The sequence below is a fragment of the Cebus imitator genome, unplaced genomic scaffold, assembly GCF_001604975.1.
Source record: "Cebus imitator isolate Cc_AM_T3 unplaced genomic scaffold, Cebus_imitator-1.0 Scaffold14, whole genome shotgun sequence".
Classification (NCBI taxonomy): Eukaryota; Metazoa; Chordata; class Mammalia; order Primates; family Cebidae; genus Cebus; species Cebus imitator.
This window is the reverse complement of record NW_016107329.1, coordinates 1,335,397-1,351,713: the sequence shown is the minus strand read 5'-3', so window position 1 is coordinate 1,351,713 and position 16,317 is coordinate 1,335,397. Positions and strand designations below refer to the sequence as shown.

Here is a 16,317-nt window from a genome sequence, read left to right as displayed (position 1 = left end):
TTTTTTTGAGACGGAATCTTGCTCAATCGCCCAGGCTGGAGTGCAGTGGCACAATCTCAGTGGCTCCGTCTCCCGGCTTCCAGCAATTCTCCTGCCTCAGCCTCCTGGGTAGCTGGGATTACAGGCGCATCTACCACACCTGGCTAATTTTTGTATTTTTTAGTAGAGATGAGGTTTCAACATGTTGGCCGGGCTGGTCTCAAATTCCTGACCTCAGGTGATCCGCCCGCCTTGGCCTCCCAAAGTGCTGTGATTACAGGTGTGAGCCACCACACCTAGCACTTTTTTTTGCATTTTTAGTAGAGATGGTGTTTCAACATGTTGGCCAGGCTGGCCTCAAACTCCTGACCTCAAGTGATCCGCCCACCTGGGCCTCCCAAGGTGCTGGTATTACAGACTTGAGCCACTTCGGCATGGCTATCTGCTTTCTTTTGAACTCATGCAAAGTCGACCTTATCATGAAAATATCACAAGACTTTACAGTGAAGAACTGTCAGAACAGAAGGCTGACTTACTTCCAATGCCCCCAGTGTAGTAAAAATGTGTTACTATTTTTTTTGAGACTGTATCACTGTCTTGCCCAGGGTGGAGTGGTGCAAATGTGGCTCACTACAGCTTCAACCTCCTGGGCTCAAGTGATCCTCAGCCTCCCAAGTAGCTGGAAACACAGCTGCCTGCCACTACTCCCATCTAATTTTTTATTTTTTGTAGAGACAGGGTCTCCCTGTGTTGCCCAAGGTGGTCCCAAACTCCTGGGCTCAGGCTATCCTCCCACCTCAGCTTCCCAAAGTGCTGGGATTACAAGTGCAAGCCAACCTGGCTGGCCTGTGTTTCTTTTAAAATGTGTTTTCAATGAAAATGCTCTTATGTAACTAGGCAAAACTCGTGAAGCCACATTATGGGTGTTTGTTACAAGTTTCAAATGCTGAGTGAAATTATCTCTGTTGTACTTTGTTGTTCTTTTGTAAATAGGGCCGGTTTACCATGAGAATTGTGACTGTCCTTTGCAAGATAGTGCAGCCTGGCTACGGGGGATGAACTGCCCGGAAACCATTGCTCAGATTCAGAGAGATCTGGCACATTTCCCCATAGTGGATCCAGAAAAGATTGCAGTAGAAATCCCAAAAAGATTTGGACAGAGGCAGAGCCTCTGTCACTACACCTTAAAGGATAACAAGGTACAACATACAGTTCAGGTTTCCTTGATTGTTTTAGTGTTTTTTTGGTTTTATTTTATTTTTTTTTTTTGCTCGTTTTGAACATTTGGCTATAATTAGCTAACTCCTTCTGTAAGCATCATTCTAATGAGCCTTGTAACTAGCTTTTCCTCAGTGAAATCTGCCAGTGTTTTTAGACTAACATAATACATGGTAAATTCTCTTTTAGGTTTATATCAAGACTCATGGTGAACATGTAGGTTTTAGAATTTTCATGGATGCCATACTACTTTCTTTGACTAGAAAGGTAAGTATATATTTTCTCTTAGCTATAATAGATCATTTAATCCCAGATTTTATAGAACAATTTTTCCAAATACAAATTATAACACTATCGGGGTGTTCTCTTCTGGAGCCTTATGATAATGTTATTTTGAAGCTTTATGTTATGTCAGATACCTGTGTTAGCTTCCTAGGGCTGTTATAACAAAGTGCTATAAACTGGAAGGCTTAAAATAGCAGAAATGTATTGTCTCACAGGTATTGAGGCCAAATGTCCAAAATCAAAATGTCAGCCAGGTGGCATGGCTCATACCTGTAATTCTAGCACTTTGGAAGGCCAAGGCGGGTAGATCACTTGAGCCCAGGAGTTCAAGACCAGGCTGGGTAACATGGTGAAACCCCATCTCTACAAAAAATACAAAAATTAGCCTGCTGTAGTTTCAGCTACTTGGGGAGCTGAGGCAGGAGGATAGCTTGAACCTAGGAGGTCGAGGCTGCATGAGCCAAGATTGATTGCGCCACTGTACTCCTACCTGGGAGACAGTGAGACCCTGTCTCAAAAAAAAAAAAAAAAAAAAGGTAAGTGTCAGGAGGCCCAGCTGCCTCTGAGATGATCCTTTCCTTTCCTGCCTCTTCTTAACTGCTGGCGGTGGCTCTCCGTCTTTGGTGTTCCCTGGTTTGCAGCTGCATCCCTCATCTCTGCCTCTGTTATCACGCGGGCTTCTCCCCTCATGTCCCTGGGTCTCTTCTTATAAGGACGCAGCATAGTGGATTAATGGCCTAGCCTACTCCACTATAATCTCACCCTAACTAGTGACGTGGGCAACTGCCCTATTTCCAAATAAGGTCATTCTGAAACACTAGGATATAAGACTTCAGCATATCTTTTGCAGGGACACAATATTTGATAAAGGAAAGAAAAATGCCTTATCATAACATCATTTCGGTACTAAACTAACTTGGAGTCCAAAGAGGACTTGCCTTCTACCGAATCCATTCCTTGGGATAATGGGCTTTTGTCAGGCTCTGGTGGAATACTGGCAGATGTGAAAGACTGTACCAACATTTTTACCAAATGTATATTTATTTATAGTCTAGTATAATATTGATTGAATAATTTGTATGCATATCTTGATTAAACTACTCATGGAAAATCATAGTGCCTTTTCAAGATTTCGAAGCACTTGCAGTCTGTCAATTCTGAATGTAGGTAGTTATACAGCATCAGTATTGTCTCCTTTAGACTAAGACATGAGAGTACTGACGCACTTCTCTTGCCCCTCTCTGTCAATCCATGGGAAAATGAGAATGTTCTTCAGGGCTTCAGTTTCTCAAAATGCATCTCAGACTGATCAGTGCTGTTCTGGCCTTAAAAATATGTATCTTGGCCGGGCGCGGTGGCTCAAGCCTGTAATCCCAGCACTTTGGGAGGCCGAGGCGGGTGGATCACGAGGTCAAGAGATCGAGACCATCCTGGTCAACATGGTGAAACCCCGTCTCTACTAAAACTACAAAAAATTAGCTGGGCATGGTGGCGCGTGTCTGTAGTCCCAGCTACTCAGGAGGCTGAGGCAGGAGAATTGCCTGAACGCAGGAGGCGGAGGTTGCGGTGAGCCGAGATTGCGCCATGGCACTCCAGCCTGCAGAACAAGAGCGAAACTCCATCTCAAAAAAAAAAAAAAAATATGTATCTCTTGTTTCATAAATATGCTAAACATTTTCTGTGAGTAGATAAAACAGGTCCTCTTTACATATTCATGCCTGTTGCCAGTAGAGGAAGGAAGCATAGCTTGAAACTTACTGAGTTGGCCTTGGTGTTAGGGTTCCTGAGTTCGAATCCTGGTCCCACCACCTACCTTGTGTATGTTTTTGTAAAATGGAAGCTTGTGGCTCACTTACAAGAAACTAGGGTTAGAGTCCCAAGTGCTAATTTTTAAATTATTTTCCAATATTTCTCTTTCTTTCTTTGATCATCTTAGAGTCTCTTGACAGTATTAGCACAGAGATTACTTTTGCCATTTCATATCTTTTGTAGGGAGCATAGAATGTTTATATATGTGACCATATTCTGAAAATGTACCCACTTTTCAAACCAACGTAATTATCATTACCTGAAAAATGTTACATTGGCCTTTCATTAATGCAACTTCAAATTTCAATTGATAAATACAATGTATTTATACAATGTATTTCCTGTATTATCTAATGCAGGAAATGCAAATAAGCTCTTTGTTTTGTTTTTTCTAGGTGAAGATGCCAGATGTGGAGTTCTTTGTTAATTTGGGAGACTGGCCTTTGGAGAAAAAGAAATCCAATTCAAACATCCATCCAATCTTTTCCTGGTGTGGCTCCACAGATTCCAAGGATATCGTGATGCCCACCTACGACTTGACTGACTCTGTTCTAGAAACCATGGGCCGGTGAGGGATGAGTCAGGGTTGGCCCAGAGCCTTGGTTTTCTTTCTTTGGTGAGTTCTTTTCCAACAACCTTTGTGATAGGATGATTTGGGAGGAAAATCTTTTGCACTTTGTCTTCTAGGGTAAGTCTGGATATGATGTCTGTGCAAGCTAACACGGGTCCGCCCTGGGAAAGCAAAAACTCCACAGCTCTCTGGAGAGGGCGAGACAGCCGCAAAGAGAGACTCGAGCTAGTTAAACTCAGTAGAAGACACCCAGAACTCATAGATGCTGCTTTCACCAACTTTTTCTTCTTCAAACACAATGAAAGCCTATATGGTCCCATTGTAAAGCACATTTCATTTTTTGATTTCTTCAAGGTATGACTTAATCAGTGGCTAATCTTTTTTGTTTTGTAATGTATTTGTACGTAGTGCTTTGGGAAGGGAAGTAGAGGCCTGCAAATTACAAGAGGTGGGAGAAATAAGCATAAAACAGTGAATATTGTGGCATGGCGGTGTTGGGGACTAGTTTGGCAACCAGGCTCTGCCCTCAGTCTTGACATTAAATGTGTATCAAGGGAGTTTGGAGCCTGGATAGAGCTGTAATTTTTTTTTTCCAGCTAACCCTTGAGATAAGTACATGTCACCTCCAAATTCGTTTTTATTAATACATACATGTAGGTCATTTTACAAATACTTTTCCCCAGAGCCATGTTATCACAACAGAGTAAGTAAGATATAAACTGTTTGTTTTTAGGCCTGGTGGGGAATGACTTGAAACCCATCCAGTGTTCTGCCTGGGAATTAGGGCTTGCTTTATGTGTCTAGAATGTGGATTGCTCATGTTTCCCAGGGAGTAATCTTTTTTCTAACAAACTCCCTTTTTAAGGCAGTAGGCAGAACCCTGCTTTTTAGACCATAGAGTTGTTTCTGAAGTCCCACATGGTAGAGAGAGGAGGTGGGGAAAAGGTCGCCATCTGTCCTCTATATGTGGAAAGGCAAGTGATTAGTGAGTTCTGCCTGCCCTGTGGATGACCAGGTTTTCTTTTGATGGGTTATGTTGAGGTAGGTTGACCTAAAGAATGTTATAAGTTGAATTGTCAGTATTTTTCAATATGTATATCTCAATGATTTTTGAAAGAAATGATTGTAACCAAAGTGAAAGGATACTAGCCATCCTTCCTCAGTGTAGGGCGCTGTTTCATGCCTTGGCTTTATTCGTGTTTATGCAACTAAAGATGATAAATTACCAAAGTTCTATGAATATTTTTATTCATAGACGTTCTTGCTACAAAGCTTGCTAATTTCTTTAAGACACATGTGTGGCCATCTGGTGTTTAAAAAATATGGTTAGCCAGGCACAGTGGCTCATGCCTGTAATCCCAGCTCACACCTGTAATCCCAGCACTTTGGGAAGCTGAGGTGGGTGGGTCGCCTGAGGTCAGGAGTTCGAGATCAGCCTGGCCAACATGGTGAAACCCTGTCTCTACTAAAAATACAAAAATTAGCCAGGCATGTGGTGCATGCCTGTAATCCCAGCTACTTGGGAGGCTGAGGGACAAGAATCACTTGAACCCAGGAGGCAGAAGTTGCAGTGAGCTGAGATCGTGACACTGCACTCCAGCCTGAGCAACAGAGTGAAACTCTCTCGAAACGATCAAACAAATAAATAAATAAATAAATAAATAAATAAATAAAACAGTTAACATGGCTTAGAATATGCCATCATGAGGGGCACGTTTGCAATCAATAAAGTAGTAAGAGAATTACAAAATATCACAAATAAATCCATTCTTCCTTATGTTGCAGCCTTAGGACAACAGTATGATCTTATTGGCTCCTTCAACACTAGATTTGTATCCTCCTTTGTAAAATTTAGTAGCAAATCAAAATGAGCATTTAGCTTTAGATCAACCTGTTGTATAATACTTACTAAATGGCAAAGGCGGAGGACAGAAGCTGACCAAATTGTGTCCGAGGGTTGCAAGGGTGTATGTGTGGGATGAGAAGGCGAATCGAGTGGAGAAAAGGAAATTTAATGGAGGTTCTTAGACTTTACCATTGTTTTGCAGCATAAGTATCAAATAAATATCGATGGTACTGTAGCAGCTTATCGCCTGCCATATTTACTAGTTGGTGACAGTGTTGTGCTGAAGCAGGACTCCATCTACTATGAACATTTTTACAATGAGCTGCAGCCCTGGAAACACTACATTCCAGTTAAGAGCAACCTGAGCGATCTGCTAGAAAAACTTAAATGGGCAAAAGATCACGATGAAGAGGTAAGGTTAGTCCCTCGAAGGCTTATTTCCACTTGTTTCCCACTATCATGGGTCCCTTTGAAATGTATTGTCCCTGTAGAGCATCCAGGATGCTCACATCATAGACTTTGACCTGTAAATGGCAAGCTGCCTGCCGGTGGATGGCACAGCAGTTCCCCTGGGCTGAACACAGCAGACACTGCATCTTACATTAACTGTCCACTCTGCATGTGAAACAAAAAGCTAGGCCAGGCATGGTGGCTACACCTGTAATCCCAGCACTTTGGGAGGCCGAGGAGGGCAGATCACCTGAGGTCAGTTCGAGACCAGCCTGGACAACATGGTGAAACCCCATCTCTACTGAAAATACAAATATTAGCTGGACTTGGTGGCAGGCGCCTATAATCCCAGCTTCTCAGGAGACTGAGGCAGGAGAGTTGCTTGAACCTGGGAAACGGAGGTTATAGTGAGCCAAGACTGCACCATTGCACTCCAGCCTGGGCAACAATAGCGAAACTCCTTCTCAAAACAACAACAACAAAAAGCTAAACTGTGACATTGACTACACTTTCTCTTTTCAGTAGGGTTGCTCTGAGCCACAAGTATTGCCTCCACCAGCAATGCAAAAATTTATAAGATGGCCAGTCTGGCAGGAGCCACTAACTGGCTACAGGTTCAAATGAAGGATTGATTCACAAGTAGATGCAGACATAAATGTATAAATAAGTAAAGAGGGATGGAATGCAATTAACTTTAAGCTAATTGCTGAAATTTGTGAAGGCAGAGTGCTAACCTTCCATCTTGCGTTTACAAAATCATTGTTATTTTGCTTGGTGTAGCCTTGTCTCTCTAAGGCTTAATTCTAGAAGGTCCAACATGATTTCTCAAACTTTTGAGTCTTAGAAACTTCCCTCTGATTTAAATAAACATGCTGTGTTAAACACTCTGTTTTACCACAAGACTACCCGCAAAGATACTGTTTCCCGCAATTGTCCCAATGTGTATGTACTCTGAAGAGCTGTCTGCAGATGCCTGCATGGGAAAAATGGATTCTATAAAAGAATTTTGTTGTTGTTCTTTCTGTAGGCCAAAAAGATAGCAAAAGCAGGACAAGAATTTGCAAGAAATAATCTCATGGGCGATGACATATTCTGTTATTATTTCAAACTTTTCCAGGTTAGTATTTCCTAAGAAAATCATCATATAACTTATAATTAGACATGTTAAGAACAAATAATATTTTACTTAACAATTTCTAAACATATGTTACTCTAAGGAGATATATATATATATATACTTCTGTGGGTGAAAATCAGGGACAAATATTAAGTAATCATTTTTAAAAAGTTGAAAACCAAAGATTAACTAATGGAAAATATTACAATATTAAGTGAAAAGTATTAATATTAGAACTATGTGATGTTTGACTAAGAAATTGGCCTCCGATATTGCAAAGTTATGGTTCATGGATTTGCAGTTTCTCTTTGTGTTACATTGCTGCTGCCTTACCGTTTCTTTGTCTAAACAGTGCCAGGTGTGTTTGGGCCTCCATATGAGCCAGGACTTCCCTTGGAAATTATTTCTATGGACCCAAGCATTTAGAGATTGTAGTCAAGCGTATTTGACGATTTAAAGGACTCTTTTAAAAATGTGGTAGTGACCAGGCGCGGTGGCTCATGCCTGTAATCCCAGCACTTTGGGAGGCCAAGGCGGGCAGATCACTTGAGGTCAGGATTTCGAGACCAGCTTGGCCAACATGGTGAAACCCCGTCTCCTCTAAAAATACAAAAATTAGCCAGGTGTGATGGTGCATGCCTATAATCCCAGCTACTCTGGAGGCTGAAGCAGGAGAATCACTTGAACCCAGGAGGTGGAGGTTGCAGTGAGCCGAGATCACACCACTGCACTCCAGCCTGGGTGACAAGAGGGAGACTCTGTCTAAAAAAATTTTTTTTTTTAATGCAGTAGTAAACAAGCTCTTGGCCAATAATAGTACTAGATCTAGAGCAAGATTTTTATCTTGCAGTTACTGCTACTGAGCCCCATATCTGAGACTCTGCTATACATCAAAATTGGAATATTTCTGGTCTGCACTGGCTCCTCCCCATTTTGTAAACTTCCCTTGATGGAGGGATGCAGAGGATAAGCCATGTAAAATGAATGAACTGGGGGGATTTATCATGTGAATTTGTAAGGATCCATGAGGCAGTGATCATTCATTCAGCTTGTATTTAGCATAGGTACTTAGCACAGTGCCTTACTAAGAGTAAGCACATGATAATTGAAGATGATGATGGCGTTTTGTGCAAACCATGATAAGGAAAGCAGAATAGTCTCTGTCCCCACATTCTCAGTCCAGGGAAGATTGTGTGCAAAATTATTTTTACTGTAAGGCAGAAGATGGTTTAAAAAAAAGTCATGGAAATTTAGGATAGAATAATGAGATGTCTGTTAGGAATAGGCAGCGGTCAAAGGACAGCCTCCTCTCAGGTGCTCTACTGTTGGTGTTTAGGACAGGTGTATATGATGGACTATGCAGATCACAGTTTGACACACATAAATCAAATAAATCATAGTCTTCATAAATTCTAGCCTGTCTCTTTGGGTGGATATACTTAAAGTGTTATATAAGGAATGCTTTTATATTGTTACTTAAACAGGAATATGCCAGTTTACAAGTGAGTGAACCCCAAATCCGAGAGGGCATGAAAAGGGTAGAACCACAGACCGAGGAGGACCTCTTCCCTTGCACTTGCCACAGGAAAAAGGTAACCACAAATGAGCTTGTGGCCAGTGGCAGAGTAAGAACTAACCTTGATCCAAGCTTGCATTCATTCCTATGGTCACTCAATCAGGCTGCAAATATTTGACTTCCTCTCGAGGCCTCCAAGCAATTCAGACCACCAGAGAGACAGGTATAGAAGATAGCAGTAGGGCCGGGCGCGGTGGCTCAAGCCTGTAATCCCAGCACTTTGGGAGGCCGAGGCGGGTGGATCACGAGGTCAAGAGATCGAGACCATCCTGGTCAACATGGTGAAACCCCGTCTCTACTAAAAATACAAAACATTAGCTGGGCATGGTGGCACGTGCCTGTAATCCCAGCTACTCAGGAGGCTGAGGCAGGAGAATTGCCTGAACCCAGGAGGTGGAGGTTGCGGTGAGCCGAGATCGCGCCATTGCACTCCAGCCTGGGTAACAAGAGCGAGACTCCGTCTCAAAAAAAAAAAGAAGATAGCAGTGCTCAAGAAAGGATGCTACAATGCAGTTAATTGAGAAGACATGGTCATTCCCTGGCAAAGTGGAGGGAAGCCTTTTATAATGTGAGAATCTGGCTCACACCCTATTTGAATGGATGCTTACAGTTTGGAAAATATTTTCATGCGTATTATCTGATGCCCTTATTTCCTCAGGAGATAAGTTTGACAAAGTTCATCATCCCAGTTTAGAGAAGGAAAAAGATGTAACTGTGATTATTGATGTTTTCCAATTCCTCATTGGAAAATCATCTCTGTTGATACCAATACATAAAGATCTCATTGATAAAAATGAAAGTCAGATTCACATCTGGACTTTGAAGGTAAAAAGGACCTTAGAGGTCATTCAGTAAATGCCTTTGTTTTATGGTTAATAAAACTGAGCCCAAAAAAGAATTATGCTCAGAATCGTATAGCTGGTTTATAGCAAAGCAAAAACCAGTCTCTCATCATCAGATTGTGATTGTGTGTGCTTGTATATAAAGACATAGTGTAGCAGGGGTCTGTTGCTTTGATTATGAATTTTGTTTGTTCAAAGGAATGTAAATTGCATAAACTAGAGTGTATATGTGTGTGACATATGCTGGCTTGACATTATCTTAAGCAATATAATTAGGTTTCTGAATGGACCAATTCAAAATTGTGGTGTTACAACCAAAGACAAGAAGACAGACTTGGCAATTATTATGTCTACCTCTCAAGAGGGTGTAAAAGTAATCAAAGCCCCAGTGATGTGACAGAACCAGAACAGCTTATATGAGCTCACCCATTGTTAAATTTTCAGGAATTTTGCATACTGATTAAATTTTTGCTTGGAATCAGCCTGATAGGAGTATTTACACCATGACAGCACATGCTACAAATCAGAATTTTGGTGGTTTTATTTTTATCTTTGTTTTTTGGAGAACCGATTTATGAATAACCAACTGGCCCCCAGAGGTGGCTCATCACCGCTGTTAACTCCATCAGTACTCCAAGGCCGTAAAAATCCGTTAAAACCAATGACAAAACAAGAATTGCCAAATCAAAAGGTACCCCCTCACCAGTCCGTGATTTGGTATCAGAACACTTCTCACTTTGGCTCCAAGTGAGACTGGGCAGCTTCCTTGCTTCACTCCTGCTCAATTATTTGTCTTCATCTAAGTGATTGAGAGAAGGTAACAGTCAGTGTCTTCCACTGATTAGCAGAAGTTAGGGGCCAGAATGGTAGCCTCTTTATTTCATCCTAACCTTTCACTGCTACTGTTCATAACACGAGGTCTTTGCAGTAGTACAGCCCATGGATGTTTCGGTTCCTTATCGGTAGGCTATGAAACACAATCTGATTCTACCCTAAGCTGACTCTAGACCTCTAGAAATAGTCCCAAGCCCTAAGAGCCTCTACCAACAGTTTGGCTTCCTCTCATTTTTACAGGAAAATAATTAACAAATTAATGTAAATCTTCACTCATGTAAGACCTCTTGATAGCTATGAATATTTTGCTTCTTAATTGCAGACCAAAGATGAACTCTGATATGCAAAGTAACTTCTATTAAAATATTGGTGCTCTGAAGACTCTTCTTCACCAAAAAGAAGAATTTTTTTTAAGTATTAATTCCATGGACAATATAAAATCTGCTGTGTGATTATTTGCAGTATGAAGATACATTTCTACTTATGATGCAGTATTCTCATGACTGTACTTTTTAGTACATTTTTAGAATTTTATAATAAAACCACCTTTATTTTAAAGTCCTATGTTGCTCTAATTATTAACTGTGTTTGAACAGGGAGCAGTAAAAACAGGGAATCTGAATCCTTGACTCACAGCAGCCCAGACTACCTGCACAGACTGGTTTTAAATGACATAGCAATAAACTTTTCTCCTTTTAAGCCCATATTATTGCGAGTATTCAGCCAAACTTACTTCTAGCTAATACATCATAAGAAAACTGTCATTATATGGCCCTCACCTGCATCTTTAGTCAAATCTCTCAGCACTTTCTAATGTCAACGCTGTCCTTTGGAAAAACCAGTCCCATTTCCTGTTCTCTCAATGCCTGTGTCCTTACCTTTCTGGCCCATGCCTTTCCCTTGTCTGGAATGTCTTAACCCTTTCTTCTTCATTCAGCTTAGACATCCTTCAGTACATATTTTACCCTTACTAGATTTTAAGTGCCATGACTTCAGAGACCAAGCCTTTCTTCTGGGTAGTCCTAAGGTCTAATAGAGTGCCATCAACTAAAAAGACTGAATAAATATTGAATGAGTGATATGGTTTTGATGTCTGTCCCTTCCAAATTTCATGTTGAAATGTTATTCCAAGTGGTGGAGATGGGACCTGGTGGGAGGTGTTCATATCATAGGAGTGGATCCCTCACGAAGGACCTGGCACCATCCTTTCAGTAACAAGTAAGTTCTCACTGTGAGTTCACATGGTCTGGTGGTTTTAAAAGGTGTGACACCTCCCTCTCTCTCTGTCTTGCTCCCTCTCTTGCCACATGATACTTTGGCTCCCCATTGCCTTGCGCGATGATTGAAAGCTTCCTGAGGCCCTCACCAGAAGCAGATGCTGGCACCACACTTCCTATACAGCCTGCAGAACTGTGAACCAAAATAAATCTCTTTTCTTTATAAATTACCCAGCCTGAGGTATTTCTTTATAGCAACACAGAAATGGCCTTAACACAATGGGTAAATGATGAATGAAAATCACTTTGAAATGCAGTTAAAAGAATTAAAAAAGAACTAGAAATCTTAACACTGAACCATATATCATATTCTACAAATTCCTTTACCTAATATTCTCTTCCATTCACCTTCCAGTCAAATAATCGTTTCTAAATTATTTTGAATCTTGAAATATATATACAGAAAAATATAAAACATATATCTGCAATTTAATTATGAGAAAACATTCATGTTATCACTGACAAAGATTCTTTGCTTGACCACCTGTATTAGTCCATTCTCACGATGCTAATAAAGACATACCCGAGACTGGGTAATTTATAAAGGAAAGAGGTTTAATTGACTCACAGTACTACAGAGTTGAAGAGACCTCAGGAAACTTATAATCATGGCAGAAGAGGAAACAAACAAATCCTTCTTCACTTGGCAACAGGAAGGAGAAGTGCCAAGCGAAGGGGGCAAAGCCCCTTATAAAACCATCAGATCTCATGAAAACTCACTATCACAAGAACAGCATGAGGGTAACTGTCCCCATAATTCAATTACCTCCCACAACAGGTGGGGTTTATAGGAACTATAATTCAACATGAGATTTGGGTGGGGACACAGCCAAATCATATCATTCAACCCCTGGCCCCTCCCAAATCTTACATCTCACATTTCAAAACACAATCATGCCTTCCCAACAGTTCCCCAAGTCTTATTTCAGCATTAAGCCAAAGTCCAAGTTCACAGTTTCATCTGAGAGAAGGCAAATCCCTTCTGCCTATGAGCCTGTAAAATCAAAAGCAAGTTAGTTACTTACTAGATACAATGGAGATACAGGCATTGGGTAAATACACCCGTTCCAAATGGGAGAAATTGGCCAAAACAAAGGGGCTATGGGCCTCATGCAAGTCCAAAATCCAGCAAGACAGTAATTAAATCCTAAAACTCCAAAGTAATCTCCTTTGACTCCGTGTCTCACATCCAGGTCACACTGATGCAAAAGGTGGGCTCCCATAGCCTTGGGCAGCTCTACCCCTATGGCTTTGCAGGGCACAACCCCCCACCCCAGCTGCTTTCACAGCTGGCATTGAGTGTCTATGGCTTTTCCGGGTACAAGTTGTAAGCTGACGGTGGATCTCTCATTCTGGATCTGGAGGACAGTGGCCCTCTTCAGCTCTGCTCATCAGTGCCCCAGTGGGGACTCTGTGTGGGGGGCTCCAACCCCACACTTCCCTTCCACACTGCCCTAGCAGTGAGGGCACTGCCCCTGCAGCAAACCTGCCTGGACATCCAGGTGTTTCCATACATCTTCTAAAATCTAGGCAGAGGTTCCCAAACTTGAATTATTGATTTCTGTGCACCCCAGGCTCAACACCATGTGGAAGCTGCCAAGGCTTGGAGCTTGCACACTCTGAAGCCATGGCCCAAGCTGTACCTTGGCCCCTTTTAGCCACAGCTAGAGTGGCTGGGACACAGGGCACCAAGTTCCTAGGCTGCACACAGCAGAGGAGCCCTGGGCCTGCCCCACAAAAACCATTTTTCCCTCCTAGGCCTCTGGACCTGTGATGGAAGGGGCTGCCTTGAAGGTCTCTGACATGCCCTGGAGACATTCCCCCATGGTCTAAATAATTCTCATTTGGCTCCCCGTTACTTATGCAAATTTCTGTAGCAAGCTTGGATTTCTCCCCAGAAGGTTTTTCTTTTCTATTATATGGTCAAACTGAAAATTTTCCAAATTTTTATGCTCTGCTTCCTCTTGAACATTTTGCCACATAGAAATTCTTTTGCCAGATACCTTCAATCATCTCTAACAGGTTTAAAGTTCCACAGATCTCTAAGGCATGGGCAAAATGCTGCCAGCCTCTTTGCTAAAGCATATCAAGAATCACCTTTATTCCAGTTCCCAACAAGTTCCTCCTCTCCATCTGAGACCATCTCAGCCTGGACTTCATTGTCCATATCACTATAGACGTTTTGGTCAAAGCCATTCCACTAGTCTCTAGGAAGTTCAGACTTTCCCACATCTTCCTATCTTCTGAGCCCTCCAAGTCTCTAGGAAGTGTTAAACTTTTCCACATTTTCCTGTCTTCTTCTGAGCCCTCCAAACTGTTCCAATCTCTGCCCATTACCCAATTCCAATGTCACTTCCACATTTTGGGTGTCTTTACAGCAGCACCTCACTCTCTTTGGTACCAATTTAATGTATTAGTCCGTTCTCACACTGCTAATAAAGACATGCCCACTCGTGGGTAATTTTAAAGGAAAAAGGTTTAATTGACTCAGTTCCACAGGCTGGGGAGACCTCAGGAAACTTACAGCATGGTGGAAGGGGAAGTGAATACATCCTTCTTCACATGCCAGCTGGAATTAGAAGTGCTGAACAAAGGGAGAAAAGCCCCTTATATAACCATCAGATCTTGTGAAAACTTACTACCACGAGAACAGCAGCATGGTTGTAACTGCCCCCGTAATTCAATTACCTCCCACTGGGTCCATCCACATAGCACATAGGGATTATGGCAACTACAATTCAAGATTGTTCGTGGACCAAACCAAGGGTCAGGCCGCTATTTCTCATGGCCCAATAACAAGATGCAGATGAACTGGGGAAGAAGAGAGTTTTTATTTCTGTAACCAGCTATAGGGAGAAGGCTTGGAAATTACCACCAGACCAACTCAAAACTACAAAGTTTTCCAGAGCCTATATGCCTTCCAAGCTATATGTCTACGTGTAAGCGTGCATTCATCTAAAGATTTAAGTGATTAACTTTTTTAATCTATAACTAAGGTCTGAGTCTTGAAGACCTTCCTCTGGAGCCTCTGTAAATTTACTTAATCTTGATCTAAATGAGTCCAGGCACTGGGTGAGTACCCTTATCTTGTCTCCTACTAAGTCACAAAGGTGTGGGGAGTTCCTTCGGAGTCCCAATAAACTTGTTTGTTGAGGCCTTGGGAATTTCTTAAGACCTCCAGTAAAACTTGTTTAATCATGATTTAAGGTTCAGGTAAGGCCTAGGCAAAACTTTTGGTGGGCTTTTGTTACATTCCAGCCTTTGTATAAGGACACTGGCTTTCAATATTTAACTTAACCACTCAGTCAGTACTGAAACAGTTGTTATGGAGGTCTGCATTAGTGAGACCTGGCCTGCCACAGGGTGAGATCTGGGTAGAGACACAGCCAAACCTTTCATGACAAGGTTCAGTCTCCTAATAGGCTTATCTGTGACTGCCTTATAAAATCCAATTTTAGCAAGAACCCTGCTAAATCTGTTTCACAAAAATTTCCCACCCTCCATATGTGATTATGCTTTGTATCTAATCTGCTTCCTCATCCTCTACCAACCCCCATATCATGTCTGATCATGCTGGCTTGTTTTCAGCTAGAATCCTACGAGGTCTATTTAACCAGAATCTCTGTTACCCTGATGCATTTCCTCTTAGTAATTTTTCACCCACTGACCTCCACCCTGCTCCTTGGCTATAAATGCCCATTTAACCATGCTGTATTCAGAATTGAGCCCAATCCTATATTGGAGTGTCTTTTCCCCTGTTGCAATAGTCCTGAGTATAATATCTGTTTTTACCACTTTAACGATTGTCCAGCTCTGGTTTTGCTTTGACATTTCCACTCAGATTCAGAAATAGAACATTGCTTAGAAGTGACCATAGTGCCTCACCTTATCACATTTCCTCTCTGCTCCCAGGCAACCACTAACACGATGGCTGTGATAATCTTTTCTTTGCTTTTTGTTTTACCACCTATGTATACTTCCCTAAGCAATACAGTTTACTCTTGCCTATTTTGAAATTGATATAAATTGAATCATATCAAATTTTTGTTGTTGTTACTTGCCTTTTTTTTTTTGAGACAGAGTCACATTCTGTCACCCAGGCTGGAGTGCAGTGGCACAGTTTGGCTCACTGCAACTTCCACCTCCCAGGTTCAAGCGATTCTCCTGCCTTGGTCTCCTAAGTAGCTGAGATTATAAGTGCCTGCCATCACGCCCAGCTAATTTTTTGTATTTTTAGTAGAGATGGGGTTTCACCATGTTGCCCAGGGTGGTCTCAAACTCCTGAGCTCAACTGTTATGCCAGCCTCGGCCTCCCAAAGTGCTAGGACTACAGGTGTGAGCCACTGCGCCCAGCCTTATGCATTTTAATATGTGGACAGTATTTCACCATATAATATGATTACTTTATTTTACCATTCCATTGCAGATGAACATTTGGATTCCTCCCATTTGGGGGAAATGTCAATCATTGCTACAATGAACATTCTTATTCATGTTTCTTGGCCACATTTGA

The 16,317-nt window shown here is 41.8% G+C and overlaps 1 protein-coding gene across 2 annotated transcripts in view; it reads left to right on the top strand.

Annotated features, from left to right (window-relative positions):
* Window positions 1-11,088, top strand: part of POGLUT2 (protein O-glucosyltransferase 2) — a 14,413-nt gene extending 3,325 nt beyond the window's left edge. For both annotated transcript variants that reach the window (XM_017501484.2, XM_017501493.2), the window contains 8 exons: window positions 973-1,178; window positions 1,387-1,464; window positions 3,687-3,859; window positions 3,979-4,216; window positions 5,911-6,120; window positions 7,186-7,275; window positions 8,760-8,867; window positions 10,850-11,088. In XM_017501484.2, the coding sequence (XP_017356973.1) occupies window positions 973-1,178; window positions 1,387-1,464; window positions 3,687-3,859; window positions 3,979-4,216; window positions 5,911-6,120; window positions 7,186-7,275; window positions 8,760-8,867; window positions 10,850-10,867 (1,121 nt within the window). In that variant the 3' untranslated portion in view covers window positions 10,868-11,088. The remainder of the gene's footprint in view (window positions 1-972; window positions 1,179-1,386; window positions 1,465-3,686; window positions 3,860-3,978; window positions 4,217-5,910; window positions 6,121-7,185; window positions 7,276-8,759; window positions 8,868-10,849) is intronic.
* Window positions 11,089-16,317: the final 5,229 nt, after the last annotated feature.